The 25,543-nt window shown below is 41.2% G+C and overlaps 1 protein-coding gene across 3 annotated transcripts in view; it reads right to left on the minus strand.

The window, feature by feature from the left end:
- Ttbk2 (tau tubulin kinase 2) overlaps positions 1–25,543 on the minus strand; it is a 117,769-nt gene that overhangs the window by 9,284 nt on the left and 82,942 nt on the right. For all 3 annotated transcript variants that reach the window (NM_080788.3, NM_001024857.2, NM_001024856.2), the window contains 5 exons: positions 18,098–18,255; positions 13,731–13,947; positions 8,139–8,350; positions 6,336–6,924; positions 2,920–4,190 (listed from right to left, as the gene is read on the minus strand). In NM_080788.3, coding sequence (NP_542966.2) covers positions 2,920–4,190; positions 6,336–6,924; positions 8,139–8,350; positions 13,731–13,947; positions 18,098–18,255 — 2,447 coding nt within the window. The remainder of the gene's footprint in view (positions 1–2,919; positions 4,191–6,335; positions 6,925–8,138; positions 8,351–13,730; positions 13,948–18,097; positions 18,256–25,543) is intronic.

Below are 25,543 nucleotides of genomic sequence, written 5' to 3' on the forward strand. Positions count from 1 at the left end.
AAACAGTAAGTTGTTACAACTTGTATCACTTCAAACTGGGGAGGATAATTTCCTTAGATGTCTTGGGAGTATTCAACATTCATTATATTTTTATGAGATAAAGAAATAAGCTAACCTGTATACAAAGCTGAATAGAAAAATGACCAATGCCGGGCGATGGTGGCGCACGTCTTTAGTCCCAGCACTTGGGAGGCAGGCAGATTTCTGAGTTTGAGGCCAGCCTGGTCTACAGAGTGAGTACCAGGACGAAACCCTGTCTCGAAAAACAAAACAAAACAAAAACCAAAAAAAGAAAAAAGAAAAACGACCAATAACAAAAGCTACAAATTTACATTCTGCTCTAGTTAGTACTCTTCCTCTAAACTCCACATTTCTTCTGAGTAAGTGAGCTAATGTATAACCTTCCTCATTCTGTAAGTTCAAATGGTGATAATACAACCGCCACCTTGCTAATGCTAAGAATTCCGCAAGTGCTGATTCTTGTATTAACCAGATGAACTATTAAGGAACTGCCTGATGATACAAACAGAAAGTGATAGAATGGGGCATTTCAGAGATTGGTACATTTTTTATTTAACTTAGTGTTTTGTTTTTTTAATTAAAGGCAGGTTCATTGGGAAGCTGGTTTTGGAAGAGTTCACTGGCTCCAAGGACTGAGTTCAGGGGAGTTGACATGGGGAGGAGTGGGGCGAGGAGAACGATGGTCAGTGCTCCGTGCTCTTGCAGAGAGAAGAGGAAGAAGAGGAGGGAGGGGGTATTGATTGATTTAGGAGATCAATCATATAAAGCTAACTTCATAGATAATTGTCCCACTGGCTGAAATGACTCCTTTTACTCTAGAGCTCTTCATTGAAGCTTCTCACAGAAGATGGAGTGGGTGGCTATTCTCACATCTCTGGCCATTATTGCACACCCCCTTTTCTGTGACTGAAGTGACTTCTAGGGGGTATAAAGACTTGGTATTTTCTCATCCTGCCATTACTTTTTCTCTTTTCCCTTTAGGGAGCTAAATATTAAAGACTGGGTAGGATAGTCTGGAGAGATGACTCAGTGGGTAAGGGTGCTTTGCCTACAAGGTTGATGATTAAATTCAATCCCCAGGACCTATATGGTGGAAGAAAAGAAGCAACTCCCTCAAGCTGACTTCTGGCTGCAACACAAGCACACTGGTGTGCACACACACACACAATTCTTAAAAAGCACACATGAGTAGTGAGAAGAAGCAGAAAATGGTAAGATGGGAAAACTGATATCGAGTCTGAATCACAGAAAGATAAAAGACTAAAGAAGAGGGTAAGGGACCAGCAAGTGGATGGATGTAGGCACTATAGGAGCTGCAGAAGGAAAAGAAAGTAAATAATACCTAAGAACAGCTGGAAACTGCCCAAATGTGATGAAGGACAACTCAATGACCTCCATGCAGGATGGCTGCAAAGTGACCCAATCAAACTAAGGCACACAGTCAAACTGTCCAAAGAGCCCTGAGAACAGCTGGAAAGAAGCAACTTGTCATATACAAGGAGAATATTTTTTCTCAGAAGTTCTAGAGGTCAAAGGCAGTGGGTTAAAGACTGAGATTTAAAAGCTCTAAAAATCCCATGTTGAGGAAAAGTCCCCTTCAAAGATGAGGGAGAAATAAAGATAGTATGAGGTAGAAGCTGAGCTAGGGGCATGGCAGTGTGGTGAGAGGTAGGTATGTACTTAGCAGGCTTGATGCCCTGGGCTCAATCCCTGCAGCTCACAACCACTTATATGACCTGCTGTCTACAGTGCTAGTTACTGCAGACTGAAACCAGAGGACACCAAACAGGAACTAAAGAGCTGAATAAAGTAAAGAGATAAATACAGTCAGTTCTAAAGGTGATTATTCTTCTCACAGCTATTTATAATTTTTATAAAACATTCAATTAAAGTTGAGTGTGATTGTTGTAGTTCAAGGCCAGTTTGAGCACATAAAATGAAGATGTAATCTTGTGACTTGAATAAGTACAAGGAATGAGGAGGTGACTTAAAGGGACACAGTGGTATGTCCCTGTTATTACACTCCAAACACCCAATTAGAATGCTAGAATTTCAGGACTGTCTACTCCATGTTGACCACAATGAAAACAGGCACAACTACACAATAGGAAAAATAAAGGAATTTAAGGCTTCACCATACACGCACAAATCAGATAGATAGAAAAAAGGACAAAGCACAATAAACAGAGAACAACATGTTTTAAGTTGGGGCCAGCAAGATAGTTCATCAGGAAAGGTGCTTTTCAGTCTGAGGCCTGAGCTGCCTCCCTGAGGCCCAGAAGATGAGAACCTATTCCTACCAGCTGCTCTCTGACTCCTGAACCTACAAAGGCATGCACACAAATATAAATACACAGATGATGGAAGGCCTCTGTATAGCAAACACCAAAATGACAGAAGTCCCCTTCTTCCCAACTACCTTTAGAAGAAAGGAAATTTTGGTAGACACTTAAAATGAATGACCCTAAAGATGTTCTGCTAAGTAAAACAGCCAGCTCCAACAGAACAAACACTATATGATTCTACTTACATGAGGTGTTTATAATGATCAAAGTCATAAATTAAATCGAGTTTTGCTGGGGGGGGGCTAGAAATGGAAGTTTTTTGTCTTACGTTTCGGGTTTTATGTGCTGAATATGCATAGCAAAATTAATACCACTGAAAAGGACACTTAACATGAGTAAGATGGTAAATTTTATGTTGTTTTATTTTGCCTCAGTGGAAACAAAATGCATTGTCCTCAGTATATTTACTATACTGTGCCCTAATGGTGTACTGTGGAAGGAACAGAAGAAAACAAGTTCAAAAGAAGGAACTTCGACCACTGCTGTCATATGTATGGTAAAGCAATACTTGAAACACCCTTACACACTACACACATGGTAAGCATGAAGTTACCTGGCTTCTACTCCAGGCCTGACTGGTGGCTTTCCTGGTGGTGGCCGAGGCAAGAACTGAGGTGAAGCGGAGCCATTAATTTGATCTGTGCTGACCCAGGATACTGGCCTTGGAATCTTGCTCTTTCTAGCCTGGGAGATGATGGGTGACAGAAAGCTATCTTCAACTGATCTACTCAGGTGGGAATCTGCTGCCAGTCTAGAAAAGGGAGCGAAGACTTCCTCCTCAGAAAAAGGGACTGGAACAGCGGCTAGTTTCTCCTCTATCAGCTTATCAGAGGCACTTGAGAGGTCTCCCAGGAAAGACTTGAACTGCCTTTTTTCTACAAGAAGTTTGACTATTTCTGGCTGATAGGCTTTCTTCTGTAGAAGCTTTTCTTTTGCAGAAATAGCAGAGGATGATTCAAAAGTTGAGTCTATTTCTTGTGCTAAAACAGGGATCCGGCTGTGCCTGGTCACAAAGGATGACCGGAGCATGTCCTTCCGAGTAGGAGGACCATGCTCATTCTCTGAGACACAATGATAGAGCTCTCCATTTCTAGGGACAACTTTCTCTCTCTTACCCTCTTGGTGCAAAAAAGCAGAGAGGTCTCCCTGCTGCCTTGGCAAGCTTTCACTCTGAATACCATCATCTTTAAATAGCTTATTTTTCTGCATTGCTGCCATCTGGCCTATCTGCCCTTCAGCATGTGGGTCAATGGCTTGAGGAGAAATTTCTGAAGTTCCAACTGCCAAAAGCTTCATTATCTCATGGGTTTTGTCCTGATTTGGTAGCACACTACAGTTCTGTGTCTCTGATACATGCAGAGGTTCTGTGGCAGCTAACTGAGCCCTCTCTGCAGTCACTAACTCTCCTGGGGAAGAGACTTCAATACAGTGCTGCCCTTTACTTAACCTCTCATCTTCATTCTCTGAGCCCAGAAGAAGGCTTCTCTCTTCTGTTTCTCCAGGGAGATGTTCAAATTCTTTCACAGCTAATCTATTATGGTCAGGAGGGTCTTTTGGTCCCAAGTCTTGAGATGTGTCACCATCTCTCATGTTGGGTAACATGTCATGACCAGTGTGATCTATCTGAAGTCCCAAATCCACTCTGCTTCCTCCGCTAGCTAGTTCACCCTCTGTCACAACCAAGCCGGAGAAGTTCTCCCTTGGAGAGTACAGTTCTACAGTGGGCTCCAAGGGCTGAAGATCTTTCTTCTCTGGTTGTGGGCCATAGTGAAAGCTTCCTGAAGTTGACTGTGTTGATGCCACAGAAGGTCTAGGAATTGTAATCTGTAGAAGCAGGGAGAAAAATATAAAAAAAAAAAAAATCCAATTATATGGTCATCAATCATATGCATGGTTTGAGATGTAATACTTCAGATTTCAATGTATAAGAGCAGCAAAAATGACCTGGGCGCATCCCTTTAATTCCAGCACTTGGGAGGCAGAGGCAGATAGATCTCTTGAGTTCGAAGCCTGCCTACTCTACAGAGTGAGTTCCAGGACAGCCAGGGCTATACAGAGAAACCCTGTCTTTGGGGGTGGTTGAGGTTCAAAGAATTTGAATTCCAGCCAGCCTATGCTGTAAGATTTTATTAACAATAAATAAAACTAAGGAACTAGAGTGCTGAAGATGCTTTAGGTGAATCTAATATAGGCTACCTGGGTTCAGAACAACCACACACATAAAATAAATTTAAAGAAAAGAAAACAACCAAAACAGTATAGGTCAGGTGTGGGGCACACACCTTTAATTCCAGCATTTGAGGCAGATATCTGGGAGTTCAAGGCCAGCCTGGTCTACATAGTGAGTTTCTCTGTAGCTCAGATTGTCATAGAAACTGTAGCAATGTTCCTTCCGTGGTTTCTTGAGTACTGGAATTACAGGAATGGGCTAAAAATCCTAAAACAAAACTCAGGTTGGACTAGATTAGTTTATTCCCTTGGGTTAATTTTCCCTAGTCCACAAACAATTGTACAAGGCAATCCTGGAGAAGTTAGTAGGAAGATAAAGTAACCTGATTGAAGAAGTAGGATTCTTTACAGCAATGAAATCCTAACTGCTACAGTGTCTTTTCCAAGTCTTTTATACCTAGCAAGTGCAAATGTGCTTTAACAAAAACCATTTCTATTTGGGGAACAATGCTGAGATTAGTATGTTAGAAAGTAAGGCTAAGCAAAGTGGTGGTAGTGCAGGCCTTAATCCTAGCACTCGGGAGCAGAAGCAGGGGGACCTCTTTGAGTTCAAAGCCAGCCTGGTCTACAGAATGAGTGCTGGGATCAAAGGCACGTGCCACTATGTCTGGCTTTATTTCTTTCCCTATTGCAGGTTCCCTATAGAAAAATAGTAGTAAATACTATTGTTTACATGTACCCATTTGCTTAACTTAAGTGTCTGATTTCGCAATCTTAACTGAACAACTAATCTACCTTCCTTTTCCTGCCTTTCTTTCCTTTTGTTTATTCACTTATTTAGTTAGACACAGTGTCTCTCCTACAGCCAAGTTGGCCAGAGTAGGCTTGAATTTACAGTGGTCTTCTTTATTTAGCTTCATAAATTCTGGAACTAAAGCTGTGAAGCCCCGTCCACAGATAGCCTTTATTTATTTATTTTTCTTTAGTTTCAGTGTGTGTGTGTGTGTGGGTGAGTAAGAATGTGTTTGTGTACGGAGATACACACTTTTTTTTTAAAGATTTATTTATTTCATTTATATGAGTACACTGTAGCTGTCTTCAGACACACCAGGAGAGGGCATCAGATCTGATTACGAATGGTTGTGAGCCACCATGTGGTTGCTGGGAATTGAACTCAGGACCTCTGGAACATCAAGCAGCCAGTGCTCTTAACTGCTGAGCCATCTCTCCAGCCCAAGACACACATTTTTTTTAAAGACAGGATCTCTCACTAAATCTGGAACTCAGTGATTTGGATAGACTGGCTGTCCAGCAAGCTCCAGGGACCCATTTGTCTTTGTCCCCACCTCCAGCTCCAAGCATACTCCAACTTGGTGCTGGAGTCACAGATGTATTCTACAGTGGGGTCATCTCCCAGCCCCAGTCTTTGTTTTGTTGTGGTTGTTTTGAGACAAGGTCTATATAGCCCTGGCTGTCCCGGAATTCACTAGGTAAAAGAAGTTGGCTTCAAACAGAGATTCATCTCTGGAGTGCAAGGATTGAAGGTGTGTGTAACCACACCCAGCTCAGGCTCCCTGCCCTCCAGGCCCAATCACCCATTTGTTTGTTTTGAGACAAGTGTTTCTCTATTGTCCTTGAACTCATTCTGTAGATCAGGCTGGCCTCCAACTCACAGAGATCTGCCTGCCTCTGTCTCCTGAGTGCTGGGACTAAAAGCATGTGCCACCAAGGACAGCCCTTGCTTTTCTTAATAGCACCTTGATCAGTTAACACAAAACAATGACAAAAGCCATTTCTTACCGCAGTCAGGGGTCCTTCTGCTTGTGCCTCCATGGGACTTGTGGGAGTCACTGTGATGAACTGACTTGCAGCTCCAGCCTGGAGGTCTAGCCTATCTGTGTACAGTTCTGAAGCAGCAGTAGCAGGGCATTCAGCAGAAAGTGCTAAAACCACACCTGAGCTTTCCTTCTTTAAGTGATGGTTGTCAGTCCAAGGACCTACTTGGATCTTTTCATCTTGAGGTGATCCCTCAAGGACCTGAAGCACTTCAGGCTCCTCATCTGAAGGGCTTCCAGTTGTCTTATGGCCTAACACCTCATTTGTCCTAAAGTCCTGAAGGTCTTGCTCCTTGTCCACAATCACCCATTCTTTGGAATCAACCTCCTGTTTGCAAGAGCTTAAGTTAACAGCTATAAATCCGTTGCTGCCACCACCATCTGCCTGCTCCGGGGTGTTGGCAGAGGCAGGCTTGGAGGCATCAGGAAGATATTCGTCATCATAGTGCCAGATGTGGTCAGTGTGGGTCACGACGGGGACACACGGCTTATGAGGCAGAGCAGGGGGGACAGGTTCTTTTCCTGCACTGGAATCTTTCTGCATTTTCTCCATGCTTAAGAAAATGAAAACAAGTTACTCAATTGTCCTTAGAGAAACATCTACTATATCCTGATAAACTCTATGCGGAACAACCATTCTTACAAAGTGTGATGAGTTTGTATGGAGAAAGCAAGGGGAGTCTCACAGGGCCATGATGCTCTCTACTTGCCATTCTTGATCTTCCCCAACACTGTCCACCTTTAAAGTCTCTTTTATTAGTCTGACTCCTTGCCAAAGTAAGTTTTTTTCCTATTGCTCTCTTATATCTATACCTCATCTTAAGTGTATTTCAAATGGTTAAAGCATTGTTCAAGTCTAGACTGTCTTTTTGATCATATGTGGATATGTGACAATGGATGACCTTGAATTTCTGATCCTTCTGACTCAACCTTCCTAGCTGAGATCATAGACATGAACTACACATATACTTGTATGTGGTTCTGGGGATTGAACCCACATACAAGAACCCAGGATTTTACATATGCTAGGCAGGCACTCTAACTGAATTATACCCCCAGCCCAAATCCACAGCCTTTCTTAACCCAACATTTCATTGCCAACAGTCCCAGAGCTGGGACTACATACAACTATCTCTGAATTCTCTTGAAGCCTATTGATTGGTAAATAGACCTCAAATCTTACATTTTCATTTCCATCTTGTAACCAAAATTTGCTACAGGCAAAATGTGCCTAACCGATCAAAAGCATAAGTCATTATACTACTTATATACATTATCTGTAAAGTTTAACTTTCCTTTTGTCTTGGGAAACCTGAGTGCCACAGGGCAAAATGATAAATTTACTTATGTATTTTCCACTGTACCTTATCTCTGTGTGCCCCTGTCCCTGCCTAAAGTTGCCTTTGTACCTCTACACTGTTGCCTCAAAGAGCTCACCTTCTAACAAAGGCACTGCAAATATGTTCATTTTACAACTGTATCTGGTATTAGGAAGTTAGCAATTCTCAAAGACAAAGACTTTGCTGTAGAATTTGTAATGATATTACACAAGTCACATTAAGAATGAGGATACAAACCTAAGATATGAACAAATGGAAACTCAATGGTGTCAGTGTTATAAAAACACAAGAATTTATTTGAAAGAATTAACTTAATAGAGATAAAATATAATAGTAGTAGTAGTAGTAGTAGTAGTAGTAGTAGTAGTAGTAGTAGTAACATGGAAGTTTTAAAATGAGAGAAAGATAGGGGAAGATACAATACATACCAGGTCTCCAGAAACTTGTCAGTATCTGGCTTTGGCTCAAGTGTCAAACGTTTTTCCAGCTCAAAGCTGTGAATAGAACGTAGCTTCCTTACTAACGGAACATCTCTGTCTGGCTGAGTAATCTCTGATCGGACACGAATTGGTGAACCAAGGCTTGGAGCATTGAGTATGCCATTTACTTGACCATGGCTATTTTCTTCTTCAGTAGCTGCCTAGAAAGAAAATATAAATAGAATCATTCTAAACTTATACATGGGAGAAATCACTGATGCCTTTGAAATAATGCCAACAAATGATTTAAATTCTTAAATTTTTAATTTAAAATATTTATTTATTGTATATCTGTGTGTATGCCCTTACTACATGTGAACATGGAGGTCAGAGGACAACTTGTGGGAGTTGACTCTCCTAAATGCAAGTTGCCAGGCAAGGTGGCAAGCACTTTTACCTCCTGACACACCTCACGGCCAAGAAAACTAAGATATTTTGACTTTGGGCCTGGAGAAATGACTCAGCAGTTAAGAACATCTACTGCTCTTGCAGAAGACTACATACAGTTTGAGTACCAGCCCCACATCAGGTGACTCAACCCCAGGTGACTCCCACTCCAGGGGCTCTGAAGACTCTGGCCTCCATGAGTACCTGCACACACATGCTCATAATTAAGAATAAATAAAAATATTAGACAGTAACAGTTTAATTTTATTTAATTTCTGTTTGTCAATTCTTTTTTATGATAAGTACACTGTTGCTGTCTTCAGACATACCAGAAAAGGGCATCAGATCCCATTACAGATGGTTGTGAGCCACCATGTGGTTGCTGGGAATTGAACTCAGGACCTCTGGAACTCACCATCTCTCCAGCCTATCTACTTAGATGTTTAAAGAACCCTATTCTATTATACTAAAACTAAATCTTAGAAAGGATGATATCTTTTGAGACATACAGATCTCACAAGAGTTATGAGAGACTGCCAAAATTGTCATACCCCTTTCTTATTATACCCCTCAAAAACAAACAACAAAACCAACTCTTTGGGTTAGAACAAGAAGCTGCTGGAAACTGTCAGGACAGAGCAGAAAGCTGGGCACAGAGTAATACAAAGTGCCAAGTTCCTCCAGGCTACACAGAGTCTGTCTCAAACCAACCAACAAATCCAAACAATCAAATCTCTCAGGCTGGAGAGATGGCTCAGAAGTTACTAGCACTCATGATGGGTCACATCTATCTGTATCTCTAGTTCCAGAGGCTCTGACACCCACTTCTGGTGTCTGTGGGCAACAGGCTCAAAGACATACATGCAAGCAAAACACCTACACACATAAAACAAAAATAAAAATTAAAAGAAAAGAAAACTGGGCTGGAGAGATGGCTCAATGGTTAAGAGCACTGACTGCTCCTCTGAAGGTCCTGAGTTCAAATCCCAGCAACCACATGGTGGCTCATAACCATCTGTAATGAGATCTGATGCTCTCTTCTGGGGTGTCTCAAGACAACTACAGTGTACTCACATATAATAAATAAATAAATAAATAAATAAATAAATAAATAAATAAATAAATCTTTTAAAAAAAGAAAAGAAAACCAAAACTATTAAAATCCAATTTGTCCTGGCACCATAAATACTGCCCCAGTTGATATTCTACAAATTAGTATTAGGCTTAGCATAACTGAGGCATTGAGGTCAATCTCCAGCAATGTACATACAATACTGAATCCCTACTTTTTACTCCTCATTGCTGACTACTATGTGTAGATATTATTCGTTAGCAAGACCACTTGCTGTTAATGCTTTTACAAATGACAGAGTATATATGTCTAGGCTATAATCTGAAAGTCTAAACTCGCATGCTGTATTTCATGTACTGAACTAATTACAAAGATAATGGAGTGGAGGCAATGACTAGGTCATGGAGGCTGAGTTTTTATAAAATTGGTATCCTTATAGAGGGTCCTAAAGAGACCCCCAAATCTGTCTTGATCACCGTGAGTAATAAAGTTCTGTTGTTTGCAAGGTACCTATGTCATGATATTTTTTATTATAGCAGCCCAAACATACTAAGAATATATCCTTAAGGGTATTTTCTTTTTTTAAAAAAGATAACATTTCACTTGAAAAAAAAATTACCTGGGATAAAGATGGAGCAGAGACTGAGGGAACAGCCAACCAACGACTGCACCAACTTGAGATTCATGCCATGTGAGAGAGCTACCCCCTAATACTATTAATGATGCTCTGCTCTGCTTGCAGACAGGAGCCTAGCATAACTGTCTCCTCAGAGGCTCCAATCAGCAGCGGATGGAGGCAGACATAGAGACCCACAGCAAAACATCAGGGAGCTCAGGAAGTCTAGTGGGAGAGTCAGGGATAGAAGTGGGCAAGTTGCAATCATAGTGTGCCTAGTTGCTGATGCTCTATTCCACACCTGGAAACCATTAAAAAAACTCACCTAACAGGCCACCTCTCCTTCAAGCCTGGGACGACCCCAGTGCACTGGAACAATAAATTCCTCTTGCTTTTTGCACTGGGAAGAAGATGAAGAGGAGGAGGAGGAGGAGGAGGAGGAGGAAGGAAGGAAGGAAGGAAGGAAGGAAGGAAGGAAGGAAGGAAGGAAGGAAGGAAGGAAGGAAGGAAGGGGAGGAGGAGGAAGATGAAAAAGAGGAGGAGGAAGATGAAGAAGAGGAGGAGGAGGAAGAGGAAGAGGAGAGGGAAAAGGAAGAGGAGGGAGGAAGAAGAGGAAGAGGAGGAAGAGGAGGAAGGTGACAGAAGCAAGCTGGTGGTGTCGAGGATGCCACAAGAAGACCCACAGAGCCAACTACCCTGGGACCATGGGGACTCACAGAGAGGAGATTATCAACCAGGGAGTGTGCAGGAGCTGGACCTAGACCTCCTACACATTTGTAGCAAATGTGCAGCTTGGTCTTCATGTGGGTCTCCTAACAAGCCGAGCAGGGGCTCTCTCAGTCTCTGCTCCCTCCCACTGGATCCCCTTACCCCTACCTGGGACTGCTTGGTTGGGCCTCAGTGGGAGAGGATGTGCTTAGTCCTGCTGGGACTAGATGTCCCAAGGTAGGGTACTACCCAAGGGAAGCTCCCCTTCTTTGAGAAGGGGAAGGAACAATGGGGAGAGGAGAGGAGGAAGAGGGCTGTGGTTGACATATAAAGTGAATAAAATGATAAATTACTGAAAACTTAAAAAAAAAAACTACCTTCATTCCTAACTGCATACTGGGGCCTATGCCTGTGCACTGTGTGCGTGTGTATGTGCGTGCGCACATGCGCATGTGTGCGTGCATGTTAGTATATGTACTAGCTAGTTTTGTGTCAACTTGACACAGGCTGGAGTTATCACAGAGAAAGGAGCTTCAGTTGAGGAAATGCCTCCATGAGATCCAACTGTAAGGCATTTTCTCAACTAGTGATCAAGGAGGGAAAGGCCCCTTGTGGGTGGGACCATTTCTGGGCTGGTAGTCAGTTCTATAAGAGAGCAGGCTGAGCAAGCCAGGGGAAGCAAGCCAGTAAAGTACATCTTTCCATGGCCTCTGCATCAGCTCCTGCTTCCTGACCTGCTTGAGTTCCAGTCCTGACTTCCTTGGTGATGAACAGCAATGTGGAAGTGTAAGCCGAATAAACCCTTTCCTCCCCAACTGCTTCCTGGTCATGACGTTTGTCCAGGAATAGAGACCCTGACTGAGACAGCATATGAGCACTGAGTGTAGATGCTCTCAGGAATCCAAAAGCATCAGCTCTGGAGCTGGGATTAAAGGCTGAGCTTACAGACATGGATGTGTTGTGCATGGAACTCAGGGCCTTTTCAACAGCAGTGCATGTTTTAATAGCTGTGCTACCTCTCCAGTCCTCCTTAAGATAAAGAACTGGGTTTGTGAAATATTCATAAATATATATTATTATACTTTGTTCTCGTTTTTATCTCCATGCCACCCTCTTCTCTCAAATTTATAGTTATATAATTATTAACTGTACAAAGTTAGGACAAACTCCTCAGAACTGATCACAGATGATCTTGGGAGGATATTCATAAAAGGATGACTAGCCAACTTTCTACCAACCATATTTTAAGGCTGAACCCTAAGCTTCAACCTCCTTCCCAACCACACCCCCTTTTTTTTATTTTTTTAATAGCTATCATTTTCGAGACAAGGTCTCACTCACTGTGTAGCTGTGCCTGGCCTAGAACTCACTATAAACCAGCATGGCCCCAAACTCACAAAGATCCACCTGCCTCTCTACCTCCCAACTACCATGATTAAAGATACATGCCACAGCACATAACAACTACTACTGTAATGAATGGCCTTTTCAACAATATCTTCATATTCCACAAAAGGAAAAGAATAAACAATGAGAGCAAAGAAAAGTCTGGGGATAATCTGCCCAAGAGTTAAAAACTCATCTGTTTCTCTTCCACACTTACAAGTGTACATGTGTACAATTGTATTTTATTTAGCATCCACTTTCCCTGACATGCCGGCCTCTTCACCTCATTAGAGACAGGTCACCAAGGCTGTGAACAGAGCTACACTGATCAGAGTCATGTCATCTGGAAAAATGATCCACTTTTACTCTATAGATATTTCTTTTCTGTTTGTTGTATGATTTCCCCTGTCTTCCTTTCTTCCATTCTTTATGGTGATGGTAGAGACGGAACCCAAAGCCTTACACATGCTAGTCAAGTGCTTGACCACTAATTCCCACTCACACTCTTGATTCATTTTAAATATCTATCTTTTCCATAACATACACTGAATACTGATGACTGGTATCTAAACCTGAGCACTTTGGACCACATTAGCTAAAAGATAATTTCACAGTTTCAAATATTTAAAACAATTGTCAAGGGGGCTGGAGAGATGGCTTGGTGCAGAGATAGCAGAAATCACTTGCTGCACTTGTAGAGCACCACATGTTGACTCACAACCATCAACAACTCCAGTGCCAGGGGACCCAGTGCCACCTTCTGATCTCCACGGACACTAGACACACGTGTGGTACAAATACATACATACATACAGGTAAAACAGCTATATACATAAAAATCTTGAAAAAGTTTTAAGATAAAATAAGTAGCAATACTATGTTCTACTTTACACTCAGAAGTGAGAATCATAAGCTGGTGGATTACTTAGTGGGTAAAGTTTCCTTTTCTTTTCGTAAATGAAAATAAACGGTTTCATTTACCCCTTCCCTTTCGTCCCTCCAACCTTCCCCATGAACTCTTGCCTCCTCAGCTGTCAATTCATGGTGTCTATTTTTCAACTGTCACTACATATATATGTATCTATCTTCCTAATACATAAACCAACCTGCTTGGTCCATATGATGTTATGTGTGTATATATGGTTTCAGGGATGAACACTTGCTATTGAACAATCAATTTGAGGGCTCCTCCCTGGTGTGACTAGGATGACCTGGGTTTGATCTCCAGGACTAAGGCGGTAGAAAGAAGACTGTCTCTCCTCCCCTCCCCCCGCCCTCTCTCTTTCCTTCCTCCCTGTCTCAACTGTGTATCAGTAAGAGAAGAGTAGTAAATACACAGAAAAAGATTACTTCATATGTAAGAAATACACACTTTGCAAATTCCCAGCTTTATCTTGTTCTTGTTGATATCCATCTCTTCCCAGACATCCTTTTCCTGAGGGCGTGGGTGCCCCAGAGATCCAGGCAATTTATCTGGTGATACACCAACAGGGATTCCGTTCTCCCCATCACTAAGCTGTTCATCTGGAAACACTTCATCTGTATTTTCTCGAAGCAAGTCTCCTGGGATGGGGGTGGCATTTGCAATTCTGAAAAGTTAGGAGAGCAAATCAGTAAACTTCAAAAGACCAGAATAAAGAGTTACCATAAAGCCGGGCGTGGTGGCACACGCCTTCAATCCCTGCACTTGGAAGGCAGAGGCAGGCGGATTTCTGAGCTCCAGGCCAGCCTGGTCTACAAAGTGAGTTCCAGGAGTGCCAGGGCTATACAGAGAAACCCTGTCTCGAAAAAAAAAAAAAAAGACTATACTACATTTTTGTCTCTAAGTGATAAGTCTATACATAATTAAGAGTTAAGTAAAACCTAAAACTCTTTTAACACTAATTTTATGTTAATACTGAAAAGGAAACTTTTTTAAAGTGGGAGAAGTTAAAATTTTGAATATGACTGTCAATGCAAATCTTAATACAACTCACTGATTTGACACTTTTTTGTTTGTTTGTTTGTCTGTTTGTTTTTCAAGACAGGGTTTCTTTGTGTAAACCATGCTGTCCTGGAACTTGTTTTGTAGACCAGGCTGGCCTTGAACCCACAGAGATCTTCCTGTCTCTGCCTTCTGAGTGTATGTACCACCACCTTGGCTAACAATTACTTTAAAAGCCTGAAACATCTGTTCTATTTTCCATGAAGCTCTCATCAATAAAATAAAATAAAATAATTTGCCATTTTTGCCAACAATAAAAACAATTATAGGGAAGTACTAAGTGCTATTAGTAAATAAATAGGGGTCAGGTGACTTTTTAGTATGAAATGTGTACCACTGTTTATTTTATTTCATTCAATGTATTTTGATCATTTTTACCTCCTGGAACTCACTCCATCTTTATGTTCTTTTTCTCTCTCTCAAACAAAACAAAATAAAACAAAACAAGGGCTGGAGAGATGGCTCAGAGGTTGAGTAAGGGCTGTTCTTCCAGAGGTCCCGAGTTCAATTCCCAGCAATCACATAGTGGCTTGTGACCATGTATGATCTGGTACCCTCTTCTGGCTTGCCTGCATATATGCAGACAGAACACTGTATGCATAATAAATCTTTTTTTTTTTTAAGGATGTGGTAAAACTATTAAAAAGGGGAGTGGGCTGGAGAAATGGCTCAGCAGTTAAGAGCTCCAACTGCTCTTCCAAAGGTTGTGAGTTCAAATCCCAGTAACCACATGGTGGCTCACAACCATCTGTAATGAGATCTGATGCCCTCTTCTGGGGTGTCTGAAGACAGCTACAGTGTACTTACATATAGTAAATAAATAAATTAAAAATAAAACTATAAAAGGATGTGGTTCCTACACAGTTAAAAAAAAACCCTACAAAAACATAGAAATGAAAATCAAACCAACTGGCAAACAACCAATAAGACGAAAGAAAGCCCAAGTGGAAGAGCACTGTGCACTCACTGTCTTCTTGCTACTGAGGTCACTAAGCTCCTACCAGGTGTAAGGCCTCCCTCAGGCAACAAAGGAGGTGAAAACCCTTGAGTTTCCCCTCGGGGGAAACTAGAAATTCTGAAATTACAGAATTCATACAGTTCTACATGAGAAAAATACAAAATAGGGGTAGGTATTTGTCTAAACACTCCTGTTTTCCTTTCTTTCGAGAAAGAGTCTTACTTTGATCCCATACTGGGATTGAGTAGAGCTCTTCCCAAATCCTGGGATGACAGAAGTGTGCTATTATGCATGGCTATATACATTTCCTTTGAATGAATTCCAGGTCCTATTTACATAGTTGACATCACTCAGCCTGCTAGTCCATGACAGGCTTTTACTTGTTGGTCATCAGTCAGTTACTAGACTCAAAAGGCCTCTGATAACTTTATGTTCCATAAATACTAGTGTTTAAAAAAATATTTCTGAGCTAGAGAGATGGTTCAGCAGTTAAAAGCACTGACTGCTCTTCCAGGGGTCCTGAGTTCAATTCCCAGCAACCACATGGTGGCTCACAACCATCTGTAATGGGATCCCAACGCTCTCTTCTGGTGTGTCTGAAGACAGCTACAGTGTACTCATATACATTAAAGAAATAAAAATAAGTATTTTTTTTTAAAAAGGAAAGAAAAAAAGATATTTCTGGCTGAACACAAGATTTAGCAAACAAAGAAACTTCTAACAAGTAACCTGGAATACCTAAACATGGGAAAAAGTCTTTAGATAACCTTGCCAGGCACACCTTTAGATTCTGTACTTAGGAGGCAGAGGCAAGTGGATCTTTGTGAGTTCAAGGTTAGTCTGGTCTAAATAGCAAGTTCTAATCAAGTCAGAGAGATATACTGAGAATCTGTCTCCAAACAAAACAAAACAAACTAACAAAAACCCCAAAACAGTAAAAACAAAACAAACAATCAATCAAAAGAGAGGAAACCTTCTCAGGCAACCACTCTGAAGTACTCCCAAGGTAACAATGTGCTCTAGCATAAATGGTCCTAGGGGTGCTTCATTGTCTTGTTCTAGTTTCCTGCCCTGCCTCTCCCTCTGCCTAAGTGGTCAATGTTCAGTGATGTCTTTGTCAATACTGTAGGTAACAATCTAGAAAACTCATTCTTCCCGAACCACAGCTCTCACAAGGAGACCTCGCAGCCCAGTAAAGCAGCCCCTGTGGCTCAGACACAGAGGAAAGAGGTGACAGTGGTCAGAAATAGTCCAAATATACTCATTATTAAAGGTCAGAAATAAACTGAGTAACGGAAGATTTTTCAGGCATGAGTTTAAATATAATTTACTGATACAAGGAAAGCTTTCTCGAAGGTTCGTCTACTCACCATACTTTCTTAACAGTTTGATCCCTCAATGTTCCAAACTCTCCCCTGACGGCCATCATTCTCCTCCTCTGCAACAGTCCCACTTCCTAGTTCCCCTTTCTACGCCTCAGGAAATAAAGTCATCTGTCCCCAGCTTTCCTCACCTGTTCTACAATATCACACACTTCAGGGGACTCATCCCTGTCTTTTCCATACAGCTTCTCTTCCGCACGATACAGTTCTCCTTTGTAGTTAATTCCTTAGTTTTCACTCCTTCCATATTGTTTTGTTTTGTTTGTTTGTTTGTTTTGAGACAGGGTTTCTCTGTGTGGCCCTGGCTGTCCTGGAACTCACTCTGTAAACCAGGCTGGCCTCGAACTCAGAAATCCACCTGCCTCTGCCTCCCGAGTGCTGGGATTAAAGGCATGTCCCACCACTCCCCGGCTTCCTAAACTCTCTTAAGGTAGAGTTTGACAAAAGGAGAGAAACAATTCCTCACCAAGCAAATGATGGCATGTTCAGGAATATGAGCACTAAAGGGTAGGGTAGGAGTTGGAACAGCACTTGGCCAGCATATCCCAAGGCCTTGCATTCATCCCTAACACCTATGAACCAAAGGGAAGGAAGGGAAGATGAGAAGAAAAAAGATGGAAAAGAGAGATAGTAGGGGCTGCAGAGATGGCTCAAAGGTTAAGAGCACTTGCTGATGTTGCTGAAGACTCAGGTTTGGTTCCCAGCACCCACATGGTGGCTCACATCCATCTGTAACTCCAGTTCCAGGGGATATGATACTCTCGTCTAGACTCCACAGGCACCAGACAATAACAATATAGTGGAGTTTAAGCACTGTACAGTTAGAAATCACTAAGACTATGCTGTGAGGTGGTGGCGCACACCTTTAATCCCAGCGTTGGGAGGGCAGAGGCAGGCAGATCTTTGAGTTCAAGGCCAGCCTCGTCTATAAATTAAATTCCTGGACAGTCAGGGCTACACAAAGAAAATCTATTTTAAAAACCAAAAATAGATAGACAAGAAAGATCATAAAGTTAGTAATGATTTATAAAAGTAAATAAGCAACATAATTAAACATAAAAATAAAAAGAATAATTATAAATCATTCTTTCCATATTCATACATATAAAATATATATTATATAATACACACACACACACACACACACACACACACACACACACACACACACACACATATATATATATATTAGAAATAAAAAAGTTGTTCCCTCTACCTACTGTACTGTGAGAGCAACAAGTCATATTAGCTCTAAACTCCCATTTCACAGAAGGTGTTTTCTGAATTAAGTAACTCAAAAGCAGAAGTGAGGGAAAGAGTAAATCAATGGAATGTTTAAATTGAGGGATTCAGAGTAGACTAAGGAAGTTCTTGCATTTAGAAAAGTACCACTCTGTGAGCTGTGCAGGACATACCCGATAGCAGCAGGGGTCAGGCGGGTGTGCAGCTGAGGGGTGGCAGAGGTGGTGGTGGTTGTCAGGGAGCCATCAGTTCCACTCTTCTCCCAGTCAAACGGGTCACTCTCAATTACTCCAAAGGTCTTGATGCTATTGTCAAACACGGATGTTAGAAGCTAAACCACAAAGGAAAAAAAACTAGAGTGAGCCAAGAGCAATCCAGGCACGTTCCTCTAAAGAAGATCCTTTAAAAAGATTTATAATGACGGTTCCTTCAGAATCCATGGCTCAAAGAAGAAAACATCATATATATACACATACATGCATATGTGTGTGTGTCTATATGCTCATATCTATTCACGTAAACCACTTATTTGGCCATTTATATATTTATAAAGAGGACATCTTCTTCTTTTCTTCTTCTTCTTCTTCTCCTCCTCCTTCTCTTCCTCCTCTTCTTCTTCTTTTTTTTTTTCTCCCCAAGACAGGTTTCTCTGTATAACCCTGGCTGTTCTGGAACTTACTCTGTAGATCAGGCTGGCCTCGAACTCAGAAATCCTCCTGCCTCTGCCTCCCAAGTGCTGGGATTAAAAGGCGTGCGCCACCACTACCGGGCACTCACCCAGGATTTTCTAAATCAAGGTTCTCATGAATTCTTTCAAAACTTTTCATCAGCATTATTGTTACTTGTGTGCATGTGATGATGTGCACGTGGTATAAGCTACCACATTCAGTTTAAAGCAGCTTATTTTTTGTTAAACTGGGATATACAATAAAATGAATTTTTAAAGCACATTATTCAAGACAGAGCAATGAAAATTAGAGTCTGAGTAATTTGAATATTCTATTTCTTCTTTGTAATTTCAAAATGTTTATGTATTATTTTTCAAATTTAACTAAAATGTGTTTTCTAAAGTAATTTGGTTTAGTACCTATCCATGGGCAGCCCACAAAGATGTCTGATGCTAGTTTCCAAGAGTCACGGGACATGGACCCAATGGATGAAGACTCCTCTTATCCTCAGCACAAACTACAGTCCACAACAGTGTCATTTATCTCCATATAAAATTTCAATTTGCTATTTGAAAGAGAATGAAAACAGGCTTTATCTGTAGTGGGATATGTTGAGTTTCCCTGAGGATCTTGATTTCTGTGTTTCAATTGAATAAGTGCAAGCTAATGGATGAACTTACCCCGCAGAGTGCCATGCTGATACTGGCTTGGCTAACTCAAAGATCATTCAATGCAAAAGAAAGTGACTTATTTTAGTGATACATAAGTAAATCAAACAGGTAAAAAAATGCACATATTTTTTGCTTCTCTGCTCTTCAGGGTATTTCAATCATATGGGAGCAAACCCCAAAAGTTGTACTGCATCCTCTGGGGGACAGACCAGCAAAGTAGAAGATAATAAAAAGAAAAACTATTAGGAGGATACACAGCATTGGCTTTTTCAAGGTTTCTGTTTCTAGTAGTTTTAAAGTTTCTTTATCTTAACCTTTATGTGTATGAGCAATTGCCTGCATTTATTTTATGAGTACCATGTGTGCCTGGTACCTAAGGAGACCAGAAAAGGGCATGATCCACTGGAACTGGAATTATACACAACTGTGACTCACAAAGGTACCTAAATCATAGGGGCCCAGCATGTAGCTTAGAGGTGGCTTTCATCACAGGGCAGGCACAGCACAAAGATTGAGTGTGGGTTTCTTTTATTAAGGTGTAATTCCACAGCACTATTCTCTAAGCCAAACAATAGCATCTTAACCAGACCAGCAATGTCTGTTCAGAAAAGCTCTTAGCTAGGCTTGTTTACTACTTAAGTTCCTTCACAGAAGAGTATCCAATATAATTCTGGAGAAGATACAGCCACTCCTCCCAGCTAGTTGTATGCAAATCTGTCCTGACTGCCTGTGGCCCTGAGGGGAAGAGCTATAATATAGAGACAGAGGAAGACAAAGGAGACACCCTCTTGAACAGAGTGAAGATTTCCTTTCTAGTATAGCTGCTATCAGGCCACCACACTCCTGGCAGTAATCCTCAATCAGGTGCTATAAGCAAGCCCAATAAAATAAGTTTACTGGCCCTCATGGTGAACTCCAGTGAAACTGAACTCTGGTTTGTCAATGACATTGGTTAGTCTTCTCCCGTGAAGAAAATTCTCATGACAGATCAGAAATTTGTTAGTTTTTATGCTTCATGGAATGAAGAAAATCAGTAAATAGAAGAAAATGTTAGCAGGATGAAAAAATGGAAATATTATTAGTAAAGAAGAACCTACATATGAAGATTGAGACAGCTATGTGTTTCTCTAGAATGGAAAGGAAAGGCCACCTGCATGGTTTCAGCACCCAAGATCTTTGAATGTGTAACTGAAGGCTGGATGATTGGTGTCTTCTCTACCAGTACAAGGGTGCTTGCTCACTTCCCAAACACTAGATGTAAATCCATAGGGAGTGGTATTTAGCCAATCATATCTCATTAGTGATTTTCTCCTTGACAAACAATTGTTGTCCAGACAGAAAACTTCAGACCCTGGTTCACTTCTGCACCTACCTGCAGCCTATGGAGACAGGCCCACTATTATTTTAATCAGAAATTTTTTAAAAAATATTTATTTATTATATGTAAGTACACTGTAGTTGTCTTCAGATACTCCAGAAGAGAACATCAGATTTTGTTACGGATGGTTGTGAGCCAACATGTGGTTGCTGGGATTTGAACTCAGGACCTTTGGAAGAGCAGTTGGTGCTCTTAACCGCTGAGCCATCTCACCAGCTTCTTAATCAGAAAATCAAATGATGGCTAAATTTCTTTTTCTCTTTCTAGAATCAATCTGGAAGAAACTTCTCACTGATTCTAGCCAACAGCGATCAAAATGCCCGAAAGCAGATCCTGGGTCCATTGTTGTGGAGATTAGCCTTGGGGTCCAAAGGAAAAAGAGGAGACAAATGATTTTGTGGGCCCATCAAGTGATTCTAATGGACTGTGACTTGGACATTTGAAAATATTCATGGGCTAGAGAGATGGCTCAGAGGTTAAGAGCACTGACTGCTCTTCCAGAAGTCCTGCGTTCAATTCCCAGCAACCACACAATGGGATCTGATACCTTCTTCTGGTATGTCTGAGGAGATCAACAGTGTACTCACATTCATAAAATAAATAAAATGTTTAAAAAAACCAATTATTATAATATCCTGTTTTGGCTTCTTCTGGCTGCCTTTCCCACTTCCTCGATTCTCTCTCCAGGCACCAGGAAGGGCTTCCTTCTCCTTACACATAACTCTTGTCTGACTGGAACTAAGGATGCACTCCTAAGGTCTTCTAGATAGACCCAACGGAGGGATTTACTGACTGGTATACTGAAACCCCATTCAGCTGGAAGACGGATCAGTCAGTGCCCCAATCGTGTAGTAATATTTAGGGTTACTTTGTGGATTGGTGATGATGAAAATAGGAGGTAAAGTTGGCTAGGAAGTTTAGGGTAAAAAGTTACTCAAGAAAGTAACCAGGTTCTCTTTTGGCTAACAAGCAAGAAATGCCCTCTACTTCTTGGCAGCCTTATCTTTGCCAGATTCCAGATTCCAAAAGGGACTTCAGTATCTGATCTAGTTCCTACATGATTTTAGGAAAACCTTTTCAGGGCAGGAGAATGTTGAAATAAAAGCTTGTTAAGCAAAAACTTCTGGTCAAGAGTACAGAACTCCTAATCTGGGTGGAAACTCAATTTTCCACCCAGATTTTAGATCCATTCCCTGGCCAGGGGACTACCCTGAAGAAGGCAGCATGGCCTTAAGCTAAAGAGCCAATTCCTTGTATTTGGACCTCCTTCAGAGGCTCACAGTGATCACTGTCACCAAATAATCCCTGGTCACTTTCTGTCTCTAACGACTTCAGAAAGTCAGCATACACTGGCTGAGTTTTAAAAGAAAAACAGAAAATGTATAATAAAAAAGGAGAAATTATAAGAGTCCCCCTCCTCCTTCCCATCAAAGAAGGCTAGCCTGCTAAGGACCAAAATTCCATAAGCTCTCTCACCTTGTAAACAGAACTTTAAAAGAAATTTTAAAATTTTGTTGTTGTTTTGTTTTTGTTGAGACAGTGTCTCACTATGTAGCCATGATAGCCTAGAACTTGTGATGTAGGCAAGGCCAGCCCTCAGCTATCAACTTACCTACCTCTGGCTCCCAAGTGTTGGGATTAAAGGCATGAACGAACAACTGTGCCTTGCTAGAAATTCAAATATTTTAATCTTACCTACCATTTCTGCTTACCCAAAGACCCTGCTGCATCCCCATAACATAATGACCCCTTCTTAGTTCCTGAAGGGGCAGGGAGGTAGGGAGGCAGGGAGGCAGGGAGGCAGGGGGTATCTCTATGAATTCCAGGTCAACCTGGTCTTCATAGACTTCAATCAGGGCTACATTGAGAGACCTTGTTTCAAACAAACAAACAAACAAACAATTAAAAGTTCAGTTCAAGAAATTACTTCTGAGGGTTAGAGAGTTGACTAAGTGATTAAGAGCATTGACTGTTCTTCCAGAGGTCCTGAGTTCAATTCCCAGGAACCACATGGTATCTCACAACTGTCCATAATGGTATTCAATACCTTCTCTCTTCAGTCATACAAGCCTACATGCAAATAGAGTACTCATATATAAAAAATATGTAAATAAAGAAATCCTTTAAGAAATTACTCCTAGCCGGGCGTGGTGGCACACGCCTTTAATCCCAGCACTTGGGAAGCAGAGGCAGGTGGATTTCTGAGTTCGAGGCCAGCCTGGTCTACAGAGTGAGTTCCAGGACAGCCAGGGCTATACAGAGAAACCCTGTCTCGAAAAACAAAACAAAACAAAACAAAACAAATTTCTCCTATACATCTGGGCTGGGTTATCAATTAAGTAATGATAGTAATGTTAGGACAGACAGGTATTCCAAGATGAGGATGACACTTGGCAACATCAAGTCCTATCACACAAGTACAGTGAGTATGAAAGGAGAGAAGGTCACAGGGGTAGGGACAAGAAGTGACCCACTCCACACTTACATCTAAGTCAAGGCCATCACTGTCTCTATCTTCCTGGCCACTACACTGCAAGTAGAACTTGACCAGGGTGGCTGAGCTCTGCCTCATAAGCCAAGGTGTTTTAGACAAACATCCATACCTGCTCTTCCCTTGACTACAAAGCCTGTATGCACAGGAAACCACTTGAGAGTTGCCTAGTAAAGCCACAACAAACTGATTTGTGTATAACATAATCAAGAAATCTAGGTAGTGCTTAGACACACATTGCCTCTCTTCTTTCCACTGCACTGCCTCAACATCTTCCCAACTCAAGTTTCCTTTGTTTTATTGGGAAAGGCTGAAAGGCTATCCTCTTAAAATACAAACAGGGAATTAGTGAAATGGCTCATCTGATAAGGACACTTGTTCCAAGCCTGACAGTAGTTTGATCCTTAAGATTCCACTCGTAAAAGGAGAAAGCTGGCTCCCACACACTGTCCTCTGATCTACACATGCATTTTGGTATGTGAACCTCCTTACATATAAATATATAAATGTAAATTTAAAAAGAAACACAAAAAAGATCAACATATCCCTGGGAGCTTTTGTTGTTGTTGTTGCTGTCATTTTTTTTTAACACTTTTAAGACTTCCTGTTCACTTAGAATAAAATTAAAACTTTATTTTTTTAAAAAGATTTATTTATTTTATGTATATGAGTACACTGTAGCTGTCTTCAGACACACCAGAAGAGGGCGTCAGATCTCATTACAGATGGTTGTGAGCCACCATGTGGTTGCTGGGAATTGACCTCAGGACCTCTGGAAGAGTGGTCAATGCTCTTAACCGCTGAGCCATCTCACCAGCCCCAGAATAAAATTCAAACTTCTTGAAACAGTTTATAAAGCCCTACATCATCTGGCCTCCAACCTAATCTCAAGCCATTTACTCCCTTCATTTATGATATTGAGCTCTTATTTCAATCCTCTTCTTACCTCAGGATTTAAGCATCTGCTTGCAACATTCTTTCTCTTAGTTTTCTTCTCCACAGAACCAACACAGGCCCACATTTGGGGTGGAGGGTGCTACCTTAAACACCTATTACCTCGTTACTCTCTAACTGAGCATTCTTTGCTTTAAGCAGCCCCTCAATACCTTAAGTTACACATTATTAAGAATTGTGGAATTAGATTAGTAGCAGAGTACTTACTTAGCAAAGACAAGGCTTTATGTTAGCCCCAGCACTAAGAGGGGTAAATAAACAAAAACAAAAAAACCCTAAACCCAAACCCCCAAACCACAAAACCGAACAGACAAACAAACAAAGCAAATCCTAGGAAACAGAAATTATCAGAATCACAGAATCACACAATTGCTGTCAATTCCCCAAAGCAAGAAGTAAGACATTTTGGTGTAGCCTCTATTTAATTGGTATATTCCTGTATCCCAGAACCTGGGAAGAAGAAGTAGGTAGATCTTTGAGTTCAAGGTCAGCCTCATCTATCTAGTAAGTCCCACAAAAAGATGAGTTACATAGTAAGACCCTGTCTCAAAAAAAAAAAAAAAAAACCAAAAAAACCAAAAAGCAAAAAACAAAAACAAAAACAAAACACCAAAAAATGTTTGTTTGCTTGATTCTGTACTTATATTTATATATTTTTTCCTTATATTTCCTGTTAAAAGAACAAAAGCAATAATCCCAATGTAAGACTAGATTAACTCAACATCTATTAAAAATACAGGTGCTAGCATTAAACTTAAAAGAAATGCATCTGGGGAGATGATTTATGGGTTAAAGTGCTTGCCATGGAAGTGTGAAGATTAAGGAGTTCAGATCCCCACATGCAAATTGCCTTTCTGTAATTAGTGCTCAGGGGACAGAGACAGGGATCCCTGGGACAAAGGGGCTAGCTAAAACTAGCATTACTGGTTAGCTCTGCGGTCAACTGAGGGACCCTGCCTCCCAATATTAGCCTTAGGTCTCCACATGCGGCCCCTACACACAAATACACATATACATGAGTGAGAGGAGAAAAAACAAATCTTGTTTCTCGAGGACTTAAAAACTGATAGATCCCTTGGTAATGGACACCTTGTTGGTAGTGGTGTTCCTATATCAGTCAGAGACAGAGCAGTTGGTGGTCTTTTGTTCATCTTAGCTTGATGCACGTCTTGGTGGTCAAACATTTCTTATGCCTAGGACTCAAAAATATCAAATCAAATCAAATCAAATCAAATTCAAGCAGCACAGTGCAGGAGGAAGACAGAGACCTGTGGAACACCATACCACCCACAGACCTGCTCTTCAGCACTTGACACGGATGGGCCACAAACACGCTATTGCTGCCACACCTCACCACTGAGCTGGGCTTGGAGGATGTCAACAGCGGAGACCACCACAATGTGCAAGCATGTGGTAGTTAGATGTGAGAGAGAGAAAAGTGGAGCAGCCAGCTTCAG

Source organism: Mus musculus, chromosome 2, assembly GCF_000001635.26.
Source record: "Mus musculus strain C57BL/6J chromosome 2, GRCm38.p6 C57BL/6J".
Classification (NCBI taxonomy): Eukaryota; Metazoa; Chordata; class Mammalia; order Rodentia; family Muridae; genus Mus; species Mus musculus.